The 24,289-nt window shown below is 39.8% G+C and overlaps 1 protein-coding gene across 3 annotated transcripts in view; it reads left to right on the plus strand.

The window, feature by feature from the left end:
• Nucleotides 1-5,554: 5,554 nt before the first annotated feature.
• Nucleotides 5,555-24,289, plus strand: part of PHF14 (PHD finger protein 14) — a 155,218-nt gene continuing 136,483 nt past the window's right edge. For all 3 annotated transcript variants that reach the window (XM_071560803.1, XM_071560804.1, XM_071560805.1), the window contains exons 1-3: nt 5,555-5,683; nt 6,101-6,211; nt 19,942-20,591. In XM_071560803.1, the coding sequence (XP_071416904.1) occupies nt 5,683; nt 6,101-6,211; nt 19,942-20,591 (762 nt within the window). In that variant the 5' untranslated portion in view covers nt 5,555-5,682. The remainder of the gene's footprint in view (nt 5,684-6,100; nt 6,212-19,941; nt 20,592-24,289) is intronic.

A 24,289-nucleotide genomic window follows, 5' to 3' on the forward strand; every position in this document is an offset into this window, starting at 1 on the left:
CATGAAGAGAGCAGTTGTACTGAGGGACTTCAGTTACTTGCCTTCAGACTGGAGGAATATGATGCTGAGATAAGCAGAGATGAAAATGTAAGACATTATGAATGATTCTTTCATAGAATAAGTGGTTAGTGAGCCCATATTCAAAAATAAAAACCTTGACTTCATATTGACTAACTATAAGGATTTAATCAAAATGTTACTATTGAATTGCTCTTCTCTAATGGACCACGTTCTTATTCAGCATTCCTGCAAAGGCATCAGATCTCAAAAAAAAAAAAATCCACATCTCTTGTGCCTGCCTGATGGCAGGAGGGGTTGGGCTTGACTACCTCCCTCCTGCTGGGCTTCCTTAGGAGTCAAAAGGGTGTGACTCCACCGGTCAATTTCCCTTTCACTCTCCCTTATGTTTCTGAGCCTTTCCACCTCTTCCTTTAGCTCTGCCACCAGACACGGCAAATCATTCACCTGCTCACATTGTATGCAGGAGCTTCTCACACTATCCTCTGGTAGCAGTTCCAGGCTCAGTCTATGCAGCCAGAGGCCTGAGTGGCTGCATCCTTTTTAGAGGGTTCTGTCTGTATTGACATCCCTCTACTGGTAACAGGAACAACAGCTTTCAGTTTTTTGGGAGGCATGACTGCCTTGAGTTGTGGGGAAAGGTTAAAAAAACCCCAAAACACCTAGGCTTATGCCCTGCCTGTTCGAACTGCCACGCAAACTGCTGTGCCATGCCCTCACTGACGTGCCACGCCCCTGTTCGCCACCTTCCAGGTTGCTGGAACTCCCTAGAGATGTTTTTAAAGCCTTCTCAATCTCCTGCTACCGAGCAAGCCACACCTCCAAACTCACCTCTGAGTCACCTGATGAAGGAGCAGCGAACAAAGCCTGGCAGGAAAATGATTCATTTGATTTGATTTGATTTTACAAAATTTTTTTGAGGAGCATGGTGTTGAAGGGTATTTGAGAGGAAAAATTAACCCAGTTGGCAGGTATTTACACGGAATAGATTTTACATATGAAGATGCCTGGAAAAAAGCCCACTTGTCTGAAAACTCAGTAGAGAATAGGAGGCCAATACATTGTGTTAAACAAAGTTGTGTGGCAAACGTCATGTGCCGTAAAGAAATGGCAGATGACAGAAAGAGTAATCTGTGAAATGTATTGAAATCAAACTCAAGAAATTTATTATTTAAGCAGCTAAGGTAAATTCACTGGAGGAAAAGGAACATGGTAGAAGCTGAGGAGAATCATGACAATAGATATGGCAACTTCAGAGCTGCATTTTTGAAAGGAATATTGATGGAAATGAGAAGGGAGATGAGTCTGGACAAGAATTTTAACTGAATGGACAAATAGTAAAGCTGCATGTGAAGAATGTTTTACAGTGAATGTTTCAATCATAACTTCAGTGGCAGAATCTGCATTGAGGTCTGAGTTGAGGATGATGTCCTCCGTATGGCCATGAGTGACAGGGGGCTGAAAAGTAGGTAGGCATATAGAGTCAGGGTAAAGGTGGGGAAAAATATTTTATTTTCCTGAACTCTTAGAAAACATGTGTACCATGCAATCAAAAAAGCCCCATAATTAATTAATTGACTGAGCCTGAGCATGGCCTTAGGCGTGAAAGAAATCTCTCCAATATCTGATGGGAACATTCCCTGGAAGTATTTGACTGCAGTAGACCTTGTAGCAGTTTATTTCAAAATCTTACTGTTTGGAGTCTATTTATACTGAATTTTCCCCCTTTGTAATTTAAAACAGCAAGAACATCTGATTCAGTCTTTTTATATTTCACCATATAATACCAGATGAAAAAGCAGAGATCATTTTAACTGTAATGGCACAGTAAAAGAGTAAAAGCTGGGAAAATTATCTTTGGAAAGATATTTCAAGAGGTCAGTCTCCCCGCTACAGATGGTGATGTTTTGACAGACAAAAAAGAGTTTGCTCTTTGGATTCAGACAGGTAGGTCATGGCTTTAACTGTCTGCTCACCAACAGGAGCAACAAATAGATACAAGATTCCAAACTATTATTTCATTCAGAGTTGATGGATGAGTTAAGAACATATTTACTCTTGAGTTTATTCCCTGTTTGAGGGAATGTTGTATTCTTCCTTTGAAAACTCAACAATTTCATTAAACTAAGAATGATATTTTTAAGGTAATTTATGTAAGTGGGACTGTATTCTCTGCTGATTTGCTATTGTGTAACTCCTAAAATGGTCTTTAGAGAACCAAAGATTCTTTTTTTTCTTAGGGCAAAAGTGCAGGTAGAAGATAGTATTTTCTCTCCTTCTCCAGCAGTTGAAGAAAACCACTGAAATGGAGATTCAGACACCTACTCTTGCAATAGGTTGTGCACTGAAGGCTTGACCTAAAGAGAACCACTGGAATGCTGAGATAATTCAAAGACCTGATGTGCTTGACATGACCTGAAATACTGAAATATTTTCAGGCATTTTTTTAGATATTATGTTAGTGATGGAACTGCCATGACATTTTAATACTAGATGTACTATTTCAGCTCTTCATAATTTTCCTTTAAAAATGACCTTTTAAGATAACTTTTTATATGTGCATGAGAATAATACCTAAAGGTGCTAAACTGACAACATTTAAAATCTATTTGATGGATATAGCAATGTCAGTACAGTGCCCAGCTCCCTGCAGTGTGCCAGTAATACCTTATTTCTTCAACCAAAAAGGCAACTGAACATTTCAACATCCTTGATTGTCTGCTGAGATTGGCAAAGGCCTTGCAGAAATAAGGGGTTAGACATTCTGAAGGTTTCTTTCATTTGGAGTATGAATTCTCCTTTCTTTTCCCCTTACTTGAAATAATCTGACTCTACTAAAGGAGGTTGGCATCTACTAAGGGGGAATTGCCTTTTAATAGATGGAGTTTTAATAGCCAGAAACTTCCAAAGAATGATGATCAAGGGATAAACTGCTAGTTCTACTTAATTTCTGTGTGGTATGTTTTATTTACTTCTAATTACTTCATTTGGAGGATTTGTTTGTAAGCCCGATATTTGTAGTGCCCAGAAGGTTAGGGAAACTGAAAAACTTTTAGGCGCTTCACAGTTCTTTTCATTGTATCAATGTGGATTTTTTTCTTTTGAGGAAGAGGGCAAAGTATGCAAGCTGAGTACAGAAGATAACAAAGAGTGTGTGCATGCCATTTTCTGAAATGAAAGTGTGAATGTTCCTTTGGAGAGGGAAAAAAGGAGAGGGGGAAAAAAGGGTTTGGGAAAAGAAAGAGTAAGAGAAGGGCTGAGAGGACTTGAGTAATGGGACAGAGTACATAAGAAGAACGGAGGAAGGAGCAGTTCGGGAATTTGAGGTGCTAATGAGGAGCAGGGGCAGGCACACATTAATTAACTTCTGTTTGATCACCTATTCCTGCCAGAACTATGTAGGTAGAGACTGGAATTGGGGCAGCATTGCAGGCTGCCCCAGACGGCTGAACTGGGAGCCAGACAGTCCATATATCTGCTTTGACATTCATATTTAAAGGATTCGTAAATTCCTCCACTGTTCTACAGGGCACTCCTCTCCCCTTGTCTCGTGCTAAAAGCTCTCATTTTTCGAAGCTATTTGTGCACCTCAGTCTGATCTTCTATTTGGGCCAAATCTGGAGGCAGTTCTTTACTTTTCCTTCCCTTTACATTTAATTTGAGCTGTCCTGCCAATCACTGTGTATGGGGCAAGATCAAAGGCCTGACCATTGGCAGGAAGGGGGTTCTGCAAAACTCGTTGCACATGTCAGCATGGATCTGCAGAGTCTAAATGAAGGAATCTCAGCCCTACCACTTGACTTTTAAGACTGAAATAGTGTGTGAAGGGAAAGTAGGATGAGGGTGCCAGTTAAAAGAAGAAAACACTCAGGGAGTGAAAAGCTAAGACATATGCAACTCCTAGTTGAACAGGGAAGCTGATCAAGAGTTTTGAAGAAAATACTAGATTGGTGGGACGGTAAGCATATTTGGGTAGAGTTGGAAAGACTAGATTCAGGACAAGGATTCATTTTGGAGTCATGCTTCCTATGTAGCCAAAGAATTGATGGAGGAAACAGGAGATACCAGCATGAACACATTATCTATGAATGTGATAATGTACTACAAAAAACCCTAGGAAATTCAAGCACAGAATTAACATAGAATTCAACTTATCTTTGGAATTTTCTGTCCTTCCAAAATATTCAAAATTGGAAACATAGAAAATTATTGTTGAAAGTATTTCAGCTGCATAATTACATCATTCCACCAACCAGCCATCTCTATGCTCTATTTAAAAACAGAATGCTTATACACCAATGACATTGCACCTGTCTTTGCAATACCAAAAGAAGTTTTGACTCTGGGAATGCTTGTGTTGGTGATACATGCAGCACTGTGCTAAAGGTAGTGCAGGCTCTGGTCACAGATTGTATACGTGCCAAATTTTATGACCCCTCCACCCTCTGCCACAGAATTAGTTTGGCCCTACTTGCATTTATCCAGAGTTGAACACGTCTTCCAATTTTAAAGCACTTAAAATTCTGTTGGAAGCTTTCATGTTTAGCACTATTCTTGATCCTCTTGAAGTCATACCAGCTTGGCAGAGCATCAGCTCTTGTAAGATGTCCCTGTTCTGCTAATTACAAACACAAGTTGGAAGAAAAAGCCAAACTCCAGATTATGCCCTCAGGTCTTTTTAAATACCTCATAAAGGTTTTGTGCAGGTGGCTCATTTTGTTGGGGTGGCTCTGGCAAAACTTTGTGTGCACAAGGGCCAGGGGATGACCCTCGGAATGGAGGTGAAATTGGGACTCTTGAACATGGGATGGCCCAGCACTGCTCTCCTTCACTGCCCATCTCTCACCATTCGGTTTTGTGCTTTTTTGTTCCCTGACTTGGGGGATGTGGTCAAACAATAATCCCAGGGGTTTGTTTGGTTTATCATAGAATCATAGAACCACAAAATGGCGTGGGTTGGAAGGGGACCCTGAAGATCGTCTGTTCCAACTGCCCTGTCGTGGGCAGTGACACCTTCCCCTACCTAGACTGGGCTGCTCAGAGCCCCGCCCAAGCTGCCCTTTAACACCTTTAACCAATTTTTTCTTCTTCCCAATGCAGTAGCTTGCTGTTCTTCAAAAGTAGAAGGATGAGCTTGGCAATATAACAAAGTCCACGAGGAACTCAGAGTGGGGCTTAAATTAGCATAGCTTTAAAACGCTTCGTTTCCACAGGGGGGGAACGGAATATGCGAGAGTGGCTTTTTTGAGCTGTTCTTCCTAATAAACGAGATCCTGAGCAGGCACAGCCCACGAGAATGAATGGCTTTGTGCCGAGACTTCACGGGAGGCGCCTCTCCTGAGACTGCACGTGCCTCGCCCCCGGGAGCTCCCGGCGCTGCTGCCGCGGGAGGCGCCGGGCGAAGGACGGGCACAGGGACAGGGACAGGGACAGGGACAGGGGCAGGGGCAGGGGCAGGGGCAGGGGCAGGGGCAGGGGCAGGGGCAGGGACGGACCCGGCTCCTCCTCGACTGCCCCTCGCGTTGCGCAGGCGCGCGGGTGGCGCCTGCGCGGCGGGGCGGGCGAGTGCGGGTCTGCATCCGGGTCGCCGCCGTGCCCATTGTGTTGGGAAGGGGCCCGGGTCCGGCGGCTGCTGCTCCCGAGGGCCCCTCCCGCCCCGCCTTTAGTAAGTGACCGCGGCCGCCCTGCCGGCCCTTCCCCGCGGAGGTGCCGCGGTGCCCGCGGAGCGGCCTCGCCCCGCCCCCGGGCGAACGGGCGCATCGCCGTCCCTCGGGCGTGCCGCGGTCCCAGCTGCGCGTCCCCCCTGCCTCGAGTGGCCTGGGGATGCTGGTGGGTCCGGGGTTGTTTGGCTGCCGCGGTGCCTGCCCGGCGCTCCTGGGGCCGCGGGCAGCCTGCGGGGCCGCGCGGCTTCCCGGCGCCTGCAGGGAGCACCAGCGCTCCGCGCCCGTGCGGGCGGCTCTACCCGGGCTGCGAGCGGCGCTGCCCTGCCCGGCACCGCCGTGCTGCCGCTGCTTTAGGTGCCCTCGGCGGTGCTGAGACCTTACTGTGCCACCCTGTAACAATACACTTTTTTTCCCTGCAGTGGACCGCAGTTCGAAGAGGAGACAAGTGAAGCCTTTGGCAGCTTCGCTGCTGGAAGCGTTAGATTATGATAGCTCTGATGACAGTGATTTTAAAGTTGGAGATGCTTCAGGTAAATATGCTTTCTCATCTCCTCGGTTGAGAATTGTCTCATTTTTCGTTTATGGTTGTGTGTTTAATACAATATAGGAAACAGAGTTCTCGCAGTGAACTGTCGGGACTTGGAGCCCCTTGAAGGGAGTGACATGATTGCATAACTGGAAATCAGTGCTTCAACTGCGATTATTTTTTCTTAACAGAAATCTCCTGATTATCAAACGTGTTGGTAGAAGCATTTGAGTAGCTTCTGTGCAGACTGCGTTAGGTGCATTTACTGCATTTTATTTCTTCATTGTAGAGATACTTTTTAAAATATTCACTGCAATTAGTATTGAAATAAGAAACATCTAAATCCATTTTGTTTTGAACAAGTCTGGATAATAGTTGATTGTGAACTTAGGAACTTTCCTTTTACCCAAAGCTATTTCCATTTTGAGTAAGAACCTAAAGCAGAATAATAATAGGTTCAGGCTTTTATTTTTTTTTACAATAGAGAAGCTTAAGGTGTGTTTTCAGATAGCTATGCAGACAGGTGTACATATTTCATACTAGAGGGAAGTCCTTGCTTTAGTGTTACTGTTTTGCAGTCTTTTCTATATGTGCAGATTCCTGTACCTGCAGTGGACATTCACTGAAATTGAAAATAGACTAGGTGTCAAAATAAAATGAATGAATTCAAACGTAGTTGGAGGGAAGGAAAAGAAGGAGCAGGACCATGTTTGTCAATAAACTGCATGTTGGATGTTCTGTGGCATGTGCTGAGGGAAATGAGGTAGGTGCAGGGTGTTTAGGATACAAGGAAAGAATTATGGCAGCTTGTCAAACAACTTCACTTAGTTATTTCTGGACTGGCGGTGCTGATGTATGTTTTTGTGCGAATGTATAGCATAGTGCAAAAGTATTCCCCATCTCCATTTAAAGGCTTTATTTTTTTAACATTTGGCAAGTTTCTGTGTATTGATGAACTTTTAGTGCTTTATAATAATTTATCCAGTATCAGTTTTAAGATAAGTCTTTGTTAGTTGTTTCTTTTGGTTTTGGGCTTTGTGTGATTTTTTGTGAAAGGGGGTTGTTTGGGATTTTTTTTCCGTTTTTCCCCTTTTTTTTCCCCCTAAGCTTAGACGTGTTTTCCTTGGCTGTTCTGGTAGAAAGAGGCTGCAGTGGCTGAAGAGAGTAAAACTGATGTAATCTTACCAGTTTCTTTTTAAGACTTTTGGGGGGCTTGTTTTGTTTTTTTAATTGTCTCCTGGGGACTTTTGATCCTATCTTTTGAGTAAGGGTACAATTTGCTGTAAAAGGAAATGGTTTTTAATTACAAAGAGAATCTCCCTATTCTGGAACAGTAACGTAAGCAGGATTTAAGGGAGAAGAATTGGAAAGGGAGTATGGGTGATGAACATGTAATTCAGAGCAGTATATTAATTGATCAAAAGACAGTTAATAATTAAAAATAATGAATACAGCTTCCTCGCTCGACAATATGTAAGTGCAGAAGATTCATTTGTAATTGATATCCTTTTTGACTTGTAGGATAGTTTATGTAGCTTGGGGGGGGTCAATCAGTATCTAGCCTTAAGAATCTTTCAATCCCAGTTTCATTTTGAGGAAGTTGAATTGATTTTCCCTGAAAAACGCCGCACTGAATTGAAACAAGCATATGGGAAAACCAAAACCCCAATTCTACTTAAAAATATTTTTCTAATTACTGTTTCGTGTTCATATATCTCACATAGTGTTGTTTTAGCAATAGTGAACCCATATCTCTCCTTTCTGGGTGAAATTAATATTCTGTTCAGTAAAAATTAAAATCTAGTGAAAACACTTTGAAGAGAGTTTGAATTTTATTCAAAGATTTTTCAGTGTGAAAGAAGAAAGTTGTGAGGCTTTGGAGAAGTTGAGTAATAGAAAGTTATTACAAATAATGTCTTAAGTGGAAAGAAAAAAAGTATTTCTTACATGTAATAGAAGTTAAACGAGTGGTTGCAGGATATTTAAAACAGAACATCTGTGCTGATTTAAAATGAAATCAAGGGACTATTTTACATGCACACAGATAAATAAAATGCATAATTTCAAAGTTATATATATGTGTATATATATATGTGTGTGTGTGTATATACACACACACACATATATGTATATATATGTGTATATACAGAATTCATGTGTGTATGAGCAGGCAACCCTACTAGACAAGTTCTGTATTGTTGCAAATAAAAAAGCAGGTTTCCTTTTTCTAACTGTTAATTGAGCCATCAAAGCATAATGTGTATTTAATTTCCAGTACACTCAGGGATGTTGCTGTTTTTCTTCTTTCAGTGACCATGGAGGCCTCTCCATGTGCAGCCTGTTGCAAATCAGTACCTAGTATTTGTTTGAGTTCAGAATTGCACGGTATAATTTACTTACAAAAGGAAATAAGTGTTTCAGAAGGAAGAATCAGTTAGAATTGCTTTGGAAATGAGCATCAGTTCTACTCATTCTGCTCAGAAAAATCCTGTAAATATGGTAATTTCACAGCTGCACAACATATGTTTGTTTACTTCACAAATGCGCATGTTGGTTTTAAAATAACAAAACAAATTGTAAAATTAAAAGTTAAAGGATTATTTAAGGATTGACTTAAAAAAGTTCTGAAGTTGTTTTCTCCCTGATGATTGTGTTGTGTTCATATGTATGAGTTTTAGGATCTCCAGTAGTATGTGCTAGTAGATGATACTGTGCAAATATGTGAGGACTTAACCCTGAATGCTTAAACTTTTGCACATGTTCATTGTTCTGCCAGATTTCTGGGAATATGCGATGCAGTAAGGATTTGAGAAATTGTTGTTATTAAGTACTTTTAGGAAGGAATTGGCATTTCTGAATTTTTGTATTTGGAGTCCAGGTGTCTTGGTAAATTTCTTTCATAACAGAAAACATTTCAAATCACATAACCTCCATTTCCACCAAAATTCCATAGGAAATGTGGCCTTTAATTACAGTGTAGTTAATTTCTTTTCTTTTGGGTTTAGGTCACACCAACAGTCAGTTAACTACCTTTTCCACTTTAAAGATCTCAACATTCTGACATCTCTGTAGGGAAACTGATTTTAGAACTGTTATATTCTTGTAAATTTACTTAATATAAATAATTTTCAGGTCTACAGGCTTTTCATTATGTTAATATTGGATGAAGCAATTTTTAATGGCTTCTCTGTTTCACACACAGAATCACAAGACTATTCTGAGTTGGAAGGGACCCACAAGGATCATCGAGTCCAACTCTTAAGTCAATGGCCCATATAGGGAATTGAACCCATGTAGTAGTGCCATATTCTGAAGTACTGTATTCTTCTGTGTTTTGTAAACATCTTGACAAATTTGTTCCTTAAGAAAGAATGTCATATGTAATCTTAGTATTGTATCAATCAAAAAAACTGCCCTTTAGAGGCAGAGCATACAAATATGTGAATTGAAATGATGGTAGTGTAATATACTCAGCTGAAGTTTTTTTATATCTTCTACAATACACGTCACTTATTTGAAGTTTTGCTTTTGAGTTAACTAGAACATGCTTTGGGAGTTTTTTTGTTGATTTTTTTCCCCCTGCTATGAGAGCAGCCAGAGATATACTAATGTTAGAAATCAGAGTATAGGTGCAGAGTAATTCCCAACAGGACTCCCAAGCAGCGGCTTACAACTTTTCTCTCATTGGTGAACTCAGTCAGCATTATCAGCACATATACTGAAATTAAAATGATGCAGAGAAATGTAGTGTGGTCCCTGAACAAATATAATGTATTAATTTAAAGACAGGTTCTCTACTTTACTGTAGTTAAGAAGAGCGTATCTGAATGCTGCCTTTGAAGAACTGATCTGTCACTACTTCTGCTTCAAGTCTTGTAGATTCAAATTTTTAGGCACATTTATAAATTTTTTTTTGGTGTTGAGTGTGGAGCCTGACCTGCATGTATATTATGTACTATTATTGCAAATAAAGTCAGTAGGAGCTCGGTTTAAAACATGTAATGATCTACATAAATGCATATATTAGGTATTTTGAAAAACCTGTGTCTTGATCTAGAAATAAAACGTTGCAAATATAATTATTTTTCTGATGTTTGTTTCCTCTTAGCACAGTGGAGTTTCCACTTTTGCTTTCCTGTACAGGGTATTGTAATATAAAGAAATGTTTCCAAAACATCAAAATGTAGTGATAAACAGTACTGAAATCTTGATGAAGAAATGAATACATTTGTTTTTGAGACTAAACTTACATGATATACAACAGTAAAGTTGTAAGGTGTTTCAGCAGACAGTGAAGGTAAAAGAAAATATTGGCAAGTTAATCAGTAGGAAATTATCTCATATTACATATTAATGTGTAGTTCCTCAGGAATCACAAGTGCTTTTTCCAATTGAAAAAAAAGAAAAATGCAAGCATTATTTTCTCTTGTATTGCCTTTGTCCTAGATAAAATCTTTTGTCTGGACATAGGTCTGCCACTTGAAGTAAAACTTTGGAGTGACTGACAAGCATTTTCAACTTGCATTCTCTTTGGAAACACTGAGATTTCTGTTATTCTGACAGCAGAGGAAAAATAGAACAGAAATCTAGGCTTTCATTCCAGTGTCTCTGCAGGGTGGATTTAGTGATGGGATGGCACTATTTTGCTTTGTTTTCCCCCATTGTGACTTTTTGTGCCTCATCTGTCCAGTCTGTCTGTCCCTTACAGGCCCCTTGCTGGGACCCTGTTGTTTCAGTGTTGTTTTTCTTGTTCACTCTGTCTTGAATAGGATTTTTATGGTCTCCCACTTTGCTACTTCTACTTTACTTCTACATCTCCTCTTTTTTTTGTGCATATGTCCATCCCTTGTGTATTTTCTGCCACATGGAGAAGATTATTTTGTGGTTTAGTAATTCCAGCTTGGTGGGATAGTCTTTTTGTAGCCTCTGAGAGTCCAGACATGCTCAGTGAAGATGGGATGTTTGAAGTGTTTCACAAGCGTGACTTGTTACAGTGCCTCAGAGACTTAGTCTTAGCTTGTCCCACATGCGTGTTTAGCTGTCTCTTAAGATATCACTTCCCTTGTACGAAATGTGAAACTCTTTAGAGGTTTTTTTAAAATATATTTTCTACCTTATTATTCCATAATTTGTATTAGAATTCAGTTTTATGGATTATTTAGGACTGCATCTTTGCTCAGTAAAGTAATATGCTATGCACCACTTTATCCCAAGCAGTTAGATGTTAAAAATGGGGTAACTGGAAAATGTCAAGGAAATTCAGGAAGCAGGGCAACCAGTTTCATCTGTGTTGTAATGTAAGGCACTTCTAATGACTGAAGTAAAAATTTGCAACCTTTAGTTTGGATTAGTTTTGTGACTTGAATAGATATCTACTGAAATGTCATATGATACAGTTCCTGCTAGTGTAGAAGTGAGGAAACTGCTTACTGAATGACTTCCCTTTATGTTCCCCTCCCATCATTTTTTTCTGTTAAACTAAAAACTTGTCTTCTGGAACATGTAATCGTGGATCAGTGGTCAGTTCCACTTCCTGCTCTGTCCAGTCTACAGCTGCAGTTAATACATATCAGATACTTCTTTTCAAAACATTATTTGAGAAGTTACTCTCTCTCTGTAGAGCAGTGATATCTTAATCTATGTTGGTTTGGTTTTGTGTGTTCTTAATCACGGTACTTTGAAGAGTTCAGTTGTTTTGACTGCCACCATTACCGGTGTTGAATTGCCAGTAATCTGCCGGCATTTAATCATCAGACACTGCAAAATAGCATAGAAAGCCAGGGGTGCTAGATTCTCTTTTTTGAACTTACTTTGAAAGTGAGGTATTAAGCCTTTTCAGTTCTTGCTTATATCAACATCAACATAATGGACCTCTGTCTTTAGTCTAATAGACAAATGTGGTGACAATTTAACCAGTTACAGAACTCTGCCTTTGGCAATTTAAAAACTCATATTTTCCATGTATGATCTAGGTTTTCTTGCCTTTTTGTTTCTTTTCTTATCCACTTATTGTAAATTCCTAGTTAGTTTAAACATTTTCTTAGGGTATTCTGGAGACTGTAAAATTATTTGGAATTTCTAGATCAGATGCCTAGGAGGTACAGCTGGTTTTGCATGTTTGGTATAGCACATGTGCAAAGGAGTTTTTGTGATTCTGAAGCTGTTCTCCTAAGGAAGTTTATGGAAAGAGGCTGTTGTTGACAAACACTTTTAGTACTGCTTTCCACTTTTCCTATCTGTCAGGATGCAAAAACCCTGGGTGAGGGATTGTACATGGTGACTAACATGATGTTTTAGCAGATATATTTAGGTAATTTCACATCATCGTGTCAAAGACTTGTTGTTCACCTTGTGATAGGGGAAAAAGAGGCTAAAGGACCAATAGACAAGGTGGTGATGATTGAGTGACATTAACCTCACCTGTGCTGTGGTTTTTGTTACTGCCCCCAAAAAGAGGGTATTGTGAAGGCCACTTTGGCCTGGATGACTTCTCACTTTATGGCTGTATGTTGTTACTAAACACTATTGTTTAGTAGGAATAACTTGGTAACTGCTTTCTGTATTGTATGCTCAATTTTTCAGGTTTTCACTACTTTTCAGTGTTCCAGAATCTTTCATTGTATTCTTGGTATGTAGCTTTGAGCACCTGGGTAAGACTCAACCAGGTAGGACTCAGTGCAAACAAAAGAACTTTCTAATATGATACGAAATGCTTCTCATCTACTATTTGGAGTTGGTTAAGCTTTGTTAATGGAAGAGGCAAGAACAAAACTGAGTCTATGATTACTTTTAACTAGCTTATCCTTTACAGTTCACTTAAGCAATAAATTTGCTTTTTTACAAAGCTGCTTATCAAGCTAAATACTGCATTGAAGAATCAGACTGTCTCCTGTGAGTGGTTGGCCAGGTGCTTCAGTAGTGCAGCACTTACTCTCTGTCTAGATGAATTTTCCAAGAGTGTTAAAAAAAAAAAGGTAAAAATTATGGGATGTCATGTTTAAAGTTGTTTGAAAAATGCTTTTGTAAAACCCTGGGAGAATTTTTTTTGAATACTTTAGTGATTTCAGTAGCTTTACCCTGAAGTCTTTTGCACAGTATGTATTATACAAGACTCCATGGCTGAGTGGAGTGTTTCTTTATTACACTATTTTTGGTATGTTAATTCTGTAGCATAATGTTCTGTTATGGGGAATTCCTTTCAGAATTATCCTCTTTGGATTTGACTGCCACCTGCTGTTGTGCTTAGGAGAGCCAAAGGTACAAGGTGTAGAGGAATAAATGATGTCTCTCTCCCCACCGTTATCTCTCATATTCGTTCTCAGTGGAACTCTCTATTCTTCACTATTTGATGGCGTATCTGGCTCCATCTTTCACTTAGAGTAGCTTGACTTCTCTCCTATAGGGAATGACATGATATGGTTGCCAATTTGAAAAAGCCATTCTTTAAGCATTTCTTTCATGGAGAAAATTGTATACTACAGCCTCTTTCTCAGTAAAAGTACAGCTCACAGAAGAACACGTGCAAAAATTGCTGTTATCACAGAGTAGCTCTTTCTGGAAAAGCACCTATCACAGTGGATGCATTCAGTCCAAAGAAAGATAGCCCTCACCATAGGTATCTCTGTGTATATGAATGCAGAAAGGAGAATACAAAACAAAACATGCAGGCAGCAGGCAAAGAGAATTTGAAGGAGAGAAGTGAATCAAAATAATCTTCATTTGTCCTGTGCTTTAAATTGTTTGCATGGTATAGTATTGATGTACAAGAATCACTGTTAGTAATTTAGAGTGCTGTTAAAAGATCAGACTATACCCAGACTGAGATTCCCCCCTAAATTTAAAATGGAAGCTTAAATTGACAAGAGGTCTAAGCATATTTAGAAGCACAGCAGCACAATAAAGCACCAAAACAAATGTCTGTGATGGACTTACGTTGGGGAAGTAAGAGAAAATAATTAAAAGCTAACTTAAAAATCCAGTTAATTCTAACATGGCAAAATCCTGTACTACTTTATTTGCAGTGAGCCAAGTAGGGCATGTAGGCATTCAGAACCTTGAAATGAGATACAAAAGTACATTTTGCTTTTAACATATACATGGCATTTAATTTGTGATACAAATATCTTGTATGAGAATCTAGCTTTAGGAATTACTTGTAAAGTGTTTGAGACCTGGCAAGTATAGAATTGTAGAATTGTTTAGGGTGGGAAAGACCTTTAAGATCACTGAGTTCAACCATTAACCCAGCGCTGCCAAACTCACCACCAAACCATGTCCCCAAGTGCCACATCTACGTGTCTTTTAACTATCTCCAGGGATGGCAACTCAACTGCTTACCTGGGAAGCCTATTCCAATACTTGGCAACCCTTTCTGTGATTAAATTTTTCCTAATATACAATCTAAGCCTCCCATGGTGCAACTTGAAGCCGTTTCCTCTTGTTCTATCACTTGTTACATGGGGGAAGATACAGACCCCCCATCTCACAGCAGCTTCCTTTCAGGTAGTTATAGAGACTGTTAAGGTCTCCCTTGAGCCTCCTTTTCTTCAACCTCTTCAGCCTCCCTTCTTCAACCCCAGCTCCCTCAGCCGTTCCCCTAAGACTTGTGCTCTAGACCTTTCGCCAGCTTTGCTGCCCTTTTCTGGACATGAGGGGCCCAGAACTGAACACAGAATTTGAGGTGTGGCCTCACTAGTGCCGAGTACAGGGGGACAATCACTGCATTAGTCCTGCCGGCCACATTATTTCTGATATAGGCCAGAATGCTGTTGGCCCTCTTGGCAACCTGGGTGCACCGCTGTCTCACGTTCAGCTGGTGTCAACCAGTACGCACAGGTCCTTTTCCATTGGACAGCTTCCCAGTCACTCTGCCCCCAGCCTGTAGCTCTGCCTGGGATTGTTGTGACTCAAGTGCAGAACCTGGCACTTGGCCCTGTTGAACCTCATATCACTGGCCTCAGCCCATCAATCCAGCCTGTCCAGATCCCTTTGTAGACCCTTCCTGCCCTCCAGCAGATCAACATTTCTGGTCAATTTGATATAATCTGTGAACTTTCTGAGGGTACACTCATCCCTTGCCCTCATCATCAGTAAAGATATTAAACAGTGCTGGCTCCAGTACTGAGCCATGGGCAACACATTTGCCCAAAAAGACTGGCCACCAGCTGGATGTAACTGTTGACCACCACTCCCTAGACTTGGTCATCCAACCTCCAGCCAGTTTTTTACACAGTGAACAGTGCACCCATCCAAAACTTGAGCAGCCAGTTTTTCCAGGAGATGCTGTGGGAAATGGCATCAAAGGCTTTACTAGAGTGCAGGTATACAACATGGACAGCCTTTCTCTCTAAGAAGGCCTTCTTGTCATAAAAAGGTCAGGTTGGTCAAACAAGACCTGCCTTTCACAAACCCATGCTGACTGGGCCTGATCCCTGTGGTTGTCCTGCGCATGGCACATGATGGCACTCAAGATGGTCTGCTCCATGACCTTTCCCAGCACTGAGGTTAGGCTGACAGGACTGTACTGCCCTGGATCTTCTATCTGACCCCTCTTGTAGGTGGGCATCATGTTTGCTAACTGCCAGTCATCTGGGGCCTCCCTGGTTAGCCAGGACAATTAATCATTGAACTTGACTAGTCAGCATTTCTACCAGTTCCCTCAGTACCTTTGGGTGGATCCCATCTGGTTCCACAGACTTTTACGTGCCTATGTAGTGTACAGGATCCCTGACCATTTCCCCTTGGATTATGGGTGTTTCATTCTGCTTTCTGTCTTTGTCTTCCAACTCAAGAGGCTGGGTACCCAGAGAACAACTGGTCTTGCTATTAAAGACTGAGGCAAAGAAGGCATTTAGTTCCTCAGACTTTTCCTCATCCTTTATCACTATGTTTCCCCCCACATCCAGTAAAGGATGATCATCTTTACCATTCCTTTAGTTGATAATGTATTTATAGAAACATGTATTATTGTTTCTTATGTCAGTAGTCAGATTAAGTTCTAGTTGGGCTTTGGCTCTTGTCCCTATATATCTCATTATATCCTTGCAGTCCTCTTGAGTTGCCTGCTCCTTGTTCCAAAGGCCATAAACTCTCTTTCCTGAGTTCCAGCCAAAGCTCTTGGCTCTGTGTTCAGCTAAACCAGTCTTCTGCTAGCTTGTCTTTCAGCACATGGGGACAGCCTGCTTCTACACTTTTAAAATTTCCTTCTTGCAGAATGTCCAGCCTTCCTGGACTGCCTCCCAAGAGACTTTGTCAGCCAGACCTTTCAACAGTGCAGCATCTGCTCTCTGAAAGTCTAAGGCAGTTGTTCAGGTTACTCCCTTCCTTCTCTGAGAATTGAAAACTGTCATTTCATCTTTGCTCTGCCCAAAACAGCCTGCAGCCATCGCGTCAGTTCTTCTCAGTTCACAAACAGGAGGGCCAGTGGGCTCCCTCACCAGCTATGTTGGGGAGCTGTCTTCCACACACTGCAGGATTGTCCTAGGCCATTTTCTCTCTGCAGCATTGTGTTTTCAGCAGACATCTAGTAAGTTGAAGTCCCCTGTGAGAATGAGGGCTAGTAATTTTGAGACTTCTCCCAGTTGCTTATGGACTATTCTTATACTATTCTATTCCTAGCTTATAGACATTTCATCCTGGGTGGGTGGTATTTAACAGACTCTCACCTTGCTGGACTTCCCCCTGAGTCTTACCCTTAAACAACCCTATTGTCATCATGATCATGCGCTGAACAATCAAAACACTTAGTAACATACAGGGCTAGTCCACCACCTCTCCTTGCTGCCTTGTCCCTTCTAAAGAGTTAATAGCCATCCATTACTGTACTCCAGTTGTCTGCATCATCTCATGTCTACACGATGGCAACTATGTTATAGTTTTACTTCTGTACAATGCCTTTCTAGCTCATCCTGCCCATGCTGGGTGTGGTGGTGTAGATGCACTTCAATTGGGCTGTTGATCTCGCCACCTTTTGGGGGGTACAAGCCCCAAGTCTTATGTGACCATTTTTAGTTGCTTCCATGTTTTTTAACACATCAGTTACTCTTGTGTCTACTGCTGCATGGATGTCCATTCCCTACCTCCACTGAGGCAGCACAGCAAAGGACTTTGCTAGTATACTGTCCCTCAAACATTGGTGTGCTGCCCTCAGGCATACCTCCAGTGAACCTGTTTTTATCCCTTTCCCCCTTGAGGTCTAGTTTAAAGTCTTTCAGTGAGTCTCTTCTAATTCCTTGGCAAAGATCCATATCAAAAATATTATTGGCAGCAATCAGAATCAGATACCACGAAATGGTTTGGGTTGGAAGGGAGCTTTAAAGATAATCTAGGCCAACCCCCTGCCTTGGTCAGGAACATCTTTTGTTAGACCAGATTGTTTAAAGCCCCATCCCACATGACCTTTGAATATTTGCACTGATGGGTCATCTACGGGTTCCGTGGGTAACCTGTTTCAGTGTCTCACCATGCTCATTGGAAAGATTCTTATATCTCATCAAAACCCTACCACTTGTTCCCCTTTTTCTGTCACTATGAGCCTTAGTAAAACATTTCTCTTTCTTGTAAGCCCCCTTTTTATTGACAGGGCAAATTGAGGTCTCCTTGGAGCCTTCTGTTTTCCAGGCTGGACAACCCTAGTTCTCTGAGCCTTTCTCCATGGAGTGTTGCAGCCTTCTCACCATTTTCCTGGCCTTTCTCTGTGTGCCAGAGAAGCCTCTTGTACAAGGGAAGGCTGAGGGAGTTGGGCCTGTCCAGCCTTGGGAAGAGGCCACTGAGAGGGGTCTTTGGGAATGCTCATAAGTACTTGAAGGGAGGGTGTCAACAGGATGGATCCAGGGTCATCTTGATGGTGCCAAGCAATAGGACAAGAGGCAACAGGCAGTAACTGAGGTACAGGAGGTTCCACATGAATATGAGGAAGAACTTTCCTGTACCGAGCACTAGCACAGATTACCCAACAACAGGGAGGTTGTTGAGTCTCCTTCCTTGGAGGTGCTCTGGAACTGTCTGAACATAATCCTGTCCCATGTGCTCTAGGATGACCCTGCTTAAGCAGGGAGGTTGGATCAGAGGACCCACTGTGGTCCCTTTCTGTCTTGTCTGTTGTGTAATTCTGTGATTCTGTATCCAAACAAAGTTATTGTAATTTTAAAATAATTTTTAGAGTGTGTATTATTTAAAACTGTTTTTTTATTTCTTGTGCATATCTGACAAGTGTTCGTCTATTTCATAACTTCAGTTAATTATGTTTTACTTTGATTTCTGTAGTTAGTAAGGCTAATAGGTGTAGGTAAATGAATTACTCTTCTCAAAAGATTGTAAAATAAGGTGCTTTTTCTGGATCTCTGAAGATCAGAACATTTTTCAGAAACTCTTAGTTTCTATTAGCTTGTGAGAGGATGAATGGCATTATGTCCTGATCTGTAATAGTAGCACTGATGATTTTTTTTATGGATAATTTTATAATTTCCTCACCAAACAATTCCACAAGCAGGTACATGCAGAAGACTAAACTGACCATTATATTGAAGTAACAACTGGCTAATCATTGGCAATGTTGTGTGGGGTGGAAATAAATGCCTTGTGAAATGTGTAGCACACTGACTGCAGTGTTTGTTTATTTGGAATTATGTAGAGATGGATGCGTACAGAAACTCTTTATGTAGGGTGATGCTGAGTGATGGAGATTTTTGGGTGGTAACTAAAGCAATTAAGAATTTTTTTTTCATTTGCAAGCATTGTTTCATCCTTGGATCTATATGCCAGTGGATCAAGACTTCGGTAATGGCTTTGAGCAAACCGAAAACTGTAACCATTGCCTAACTGATCCCTGCATTGGATTGAGCAACTTTATATTTTCTTACTAGTTTAAAAATTTTTTTCTGAGTTTTCCTTCAACAAAAATAATGCTGTGAATGAAAAACAGTAGGTGCTGCATATAAGATGAGAGATAGTCAAGGAGAATTTTTATACACTCATGTCAATTTTGAATATTTTTACATGTACTTTATAGTAAAATTATCTTATTTTTATGGCTTTTTAAATGCAGATCCTCTTCTTTTCTGTTGCACGATTAGCCTGTGTTAATTATTGGAAACAGGAAATACACATAGAATGATACCATATGAGTGGTATAAGGTTAGAATTTATACTTTGTTGTGCAGCTGCAACACTGAATGAGGCATAACTTATGTAGGATTAATAAGTGAAATAACACAGGAAATTAAAAGAGCCCTCAAACCCAGAAAAACAAACTTACTAAAAATGAAGGTGTGGGATTATCCACACTGTTATTAGTATGTGTTACGTAAACTCTTCATTTTGTAACTCCTGTCTGTTGGATAGCTGGTTTATTTTGAAGATGCAGAAAATTCTTCCAGAAATTATAAACTGGAATTCTCTTTCTTTAAGATGTGACTTCACATGGAAATTACCCTGTGCTACTGCTTATTGTTAATATGAGCTGCAGTTCAAAGGAGCATAAAATGCTCATTTAGTAAGTTCTGCCATCTTTTTCTTTTCTTTTTTTTTTAACATCTTAAATGCACTCATGTTTAACAGATTCTCAACATACCACTTGAAATAGCAGTATTTGGACACCAGCTGAAAAAATAGGTGGAATACCTTATGAGGGAGGAGCGTGCATCATTCTTTTGTTTAACAACTTGCTTCAACAGATTTTATTTTTGGGGGTACATTTGTGTCGGAACTTTTTTTAAATTTTCATATGCTCAACAGATTCTGAAGGAAGTGGTCATGGGAGTGAAGATGCATCAAAGGACAGTGGTGAAGGTTCCTGTACTGAATCAGAAGAAAATATCTTGGAGGAGGAACCAGCAGAAGAGAAAGTAGAAGAGCAACAGCCGAAAAGCTCCACTGAAGAAGAGGTGCCAACAGCAGACAAAGAGGTAATTAAAACTGAAAAGAAAGAGCAAGAAGATGAAGAAGAAAAGCCAAAAAAGAAGAAAGAGAAGGAGAAAGTAGCTGAACCTGATGCTGTGGCTGATGAGCAAACAAATGAACCAAAAAAATGGAATTTGCGCAGGAACCGCCCTCTGCTAGATTTTGTTTCGATGGAAGAACTAAATGATATGGATGACTATGACAGTGAAGATGACAATGACTGGCGGCCTACTGCTGAGAAAAAAAAAGGAAAAAACTCTCTGCGGAAAGAGGGGAGTGATGGAGATAATGAGGATGATGAAGATGATGGGAGTGGAAGTGATGAGGATGAGAATGATGAGGAAGGTAATGAAGAAGATAACAGCAGCACAGCTAGTGATGGAGGATCCAAGAAGAAGAAGAGTAAAGTTCTTAACAGGAATAATGCAGATGATGAGGAATTGACAAATGATAGCCTGGCTCTTTCACAAAGCAAGAGTAATGAGGTAGTGCAACCAACTTTCTATAATATATCTCTTGACAAATGGAAACTACTCACCAGTAGCTATTCTGTTAATTTGAAAAGTTAAACTAATTGTCTGGAGTTGGGTTTACACGATAATAAGTGAATAAGTGAAGCAGCAAAATCATGCTAAATAGGCACTGCATAACAAATAACCTTGTTTGGAAAATTTGGTCAGTTTAATGCCAAAATAATCAACAGAGAGACTTCTCTTTGCTTTTAGGAGGTTGAATTAGTGCTAAAACAAATAGGAGGTCCAGTATGCAAACCAGGATGTATTAGCTAGACTTCTGTTTTAGTGTAGATATGGCATATCTGTAATGTTCTGAAAGTTAAAAGCATCTGTGACATAAACATAAAATAGATAAATGATACATTATTCTTTATCCTAACCCGTCCGTGTGACAAACACCAAAGTCTGAACACTAAGTTCACTGATAGAAGAATTTTAAGTAAAATATGCACACTGGATTTAAAATCAAATAGAATAATTGTGATAATTTATGTTAGATTTGCTTATAATAGTCACAAATGAACTAAATTCTTACCATACTAAAAAGCATTTAGGAACTGTGATTATTACATCTTCTGATTGCAGAATGTGGAAACTACATACAAGTATTTAATAAAGCAACCTTTTTTCCCTATGCACAACTACAGTTGCCTGGAAGGTTGTGCCTCTGGATAAATTAAGATATTGGGTTGTCATAAGGGCTGACTTCATGTCCTGCAGTAGCAAAATTTTGAACAAAGTTAAAAGAATTGCAAGAATCAGCCGTGTCCACTTCAGATACTTTGATACATATTGTATATATATGATAGTGAATGAGCTATGCTGTTTAAATTACAAGTAATAATTGATATTGGAAAAAAAGTAGAATTCTTGTTTGGATTTTTTCCTTTTTAAACTTCTTATATAGACATCTTTTTTCGTTGTTGAGCTCTGTGATTTTAATATTGTTACCTGCATTCTCTCGGCTCAGGAGCTGAATGTGCTCTATCAATACTGATGAGCAAAACTTGAAACAGAGATAGGCAGTTTTCTTTCAGAACTGATTCCCGTGTCAGAATGGAGATGTGAGTTATGTATCCTTAAGTATGTCCATAATTTCCATTGATTTGAAAAATTAGGCCTATTTCAGAAGCCCAGAGCTGTTCCTGATTTATCTTCTGTGAAGCTTCTTAGTATGCATGGATGTCAGATTCTTTCGTGCCTTTGCCTTTAGATTTAGGACAGTGATCAGAAGACAAAATTAAAATTTGAACATTTGAAGTTCAAATTGTAATTTTGTAACCAATATTTTATCTTTATTCCATGTAAAGGAAAGTACTGTACTGTTTATGAGTTAGGACTTTAACAAGGAGTCCTGCAACAATGAATATCTGTAGACTGAAATTTCTGGATTTCTGTGATACTCAACTGTATTGGTGTAGTATAGTCTTCACTGCTACAATCTTCTAAAATAGTTTAAAAAAAAGTAAAGAAATCATTTCTAGCTGACAAATCTAGCAAAACTCTCATTACATTGCAGAATTTGAGTTCTTAGAAAACCAGATGTCTAAATGCATAAATAATTTATGACAGGTTGTTCAGGTAATTAACTCTAAACATGTTGTAGTGTCCTTAATATGCATTCTTTCTTCTTCCTTTCTTTCACTTACTTTTGGAGGATGGATGTTGGGGAGGGTGTTTGGGATAGGTTATATGGTTCTTGTTTCTGTGTGCTTTTTATTTTTTTTACATTTTGCTAAAGTATTTTGAGGTCTACATATACAGTATTTTAACATGTACAGTGTAATTTTCTCTTGTATTATGCAAAGAATAAAAGCTTTTGCTGCAGTCAAGCATCATTAGTAAATAAATGGTGCTTTTCTGCTTTTCTAATTACTGCCACTGTATAGGAATCTTCTGTTCTTAGTGAGGTGGTCATTGTATTTTTAATTTTTTCCCCTATAAAGTTACAAGTTTATATAGCTTGAAATGCTCACTTTCTTACATTAACATGACTGAAATGGGAATTATGTAGTGATTCATTACATAGTGTAATAATTTCTCTCATTTCAGCAGGGAATAGGACTTGTTCAGGAGTTGGCAGCAGTTACTATCTCTGTTGTAAAACTTCCCATGTTTAGACTGGTATGGTCTTTTGGGTGCATACATGGACTAAATTTAAGTTGGATATCAGAAAAAAATTCTTTACAGAGAGAGTAATTAGGCATTGGAATGGGCTGCCCAGAGAGGTGGTGGATTCACCATCCCTAGAGATTTTTAAACGCAGATTGGACGTGGCGCTGAGTGCCATGATCTAGTAAATGGACTGGAGTTGGACCAAGGGTTGGACTCGATGATCTCAGAGGTCTTTTCCAACCCAATCGATTCTATGATTCTGTGATTCTAAAAGCAGGGGAGAGCACTGTATTTTCCAGATCATTCCTTCTCTGTTGTCTGCATAGGAGAATAAGTTACTCAGCTGCTTTTTTTTACCTGTTGGCTGTTTTCACATAAACCATAATGGATGGGAATCCTAACATTAGATCAAAAATTAGATGTCCGTTCATCATTGCTTGTTTGTTGTGGGGTTTTTGTCCATGTTTGCATATGTTCTCACTGCCTAGACAGTGTTATCTCAGTGTCGTTTTTACAATGCAATTCTGTTTATTCAAGATAAAGTAATAGTTTTGGTTTTCTTCTTCTTTAATTACCAGACCTTGCGCATCCATAGTAGTACTGATTGCAAATTTGTTTTAAACTTCTCTTAGTGAAGCCTAATAGCAGTTTAAGTTGAAGGTACTGTCAGAAAAAGCTGATTACAGTAGAGTTGGGAGGTGCATCGGGGAAACCTGTGTTATTGCACACTTAATCTTCCAAAGTTAGGGATTATCTATGGCCATTTTCCTGTCTTTAATGTGAATGACAAGCTAAACGTGGGTATTTTGAGCAATGGTGGGCCACAGTAATGTCCAAGTTTATTGCTTTCCTCGAAAGGCTTTGTCCTAAAAGGAGGATGTTGGAAGAGATGGTCATTAAGTCTGAACTCTATGGCAGAGGATCTTTTATTTTCACAATTACTTGCCTTCCTGTAAGCAACATGACTGTGTGAATGTGCTTTTCTACTTTTAGATGAGGTCATGTTTCCTTAGGGGTGGTATTGGTGCTCTATTTTATGTCATAAGTGGGGGGTTAGGATTCAAAAAAGATGTTTGAGAATGCATATTTCACTGTTTTTTTTTCTTTTGTTATGCCACAGTAGTTCTGTAATACTTTCACATCCTTGATATTTTGAATAGATATCATTTAGGCTTGAACTCTCAGCCTCTGCTTGAAACTATTGTTATTTCTTTATACTGCAAGGGTTATTTTTCACTGGTGTGCGTGATTTCACGCTTGCTTACATGCTTTCATATCACCAGTGATGGTAGTTCAAGCTGCAGCATAAAAATCTATGGAGGCCATGAAACTGCAGAAGGGACAGTGGCTGTATCTCACAATGAAAATAGTAAGAGGCCTAGACAGTGTTTATTACGAAAATTAAATTTGCAAACAGCTTTATTTGGTTTGTGAAACACTCCTCTGTGTTTCCTTTGAAAAATTCTCTGTGAAAACCCACATTTTATTTAAGAGCTGTAGTTCATATTTCAGGTTGCTAGAACAGGACAATGTACTTGTTCTGCAAATCTTTA

The sequence above is a fragment of the Pithys albifrons genome, chromosome 7, assembly GCF_047495875.1.
Source record: "Pithys albifrons albifrons isolate INPA30051 chromosome 7, PitAlb_v1, whole genome shotgun sequence".
Lineage (NCBI taxonomy): Eukaryota > Metazoa > Chordata > Aves > Passeriformes > Thamnophilidae > Pithys > Pithys albifrons.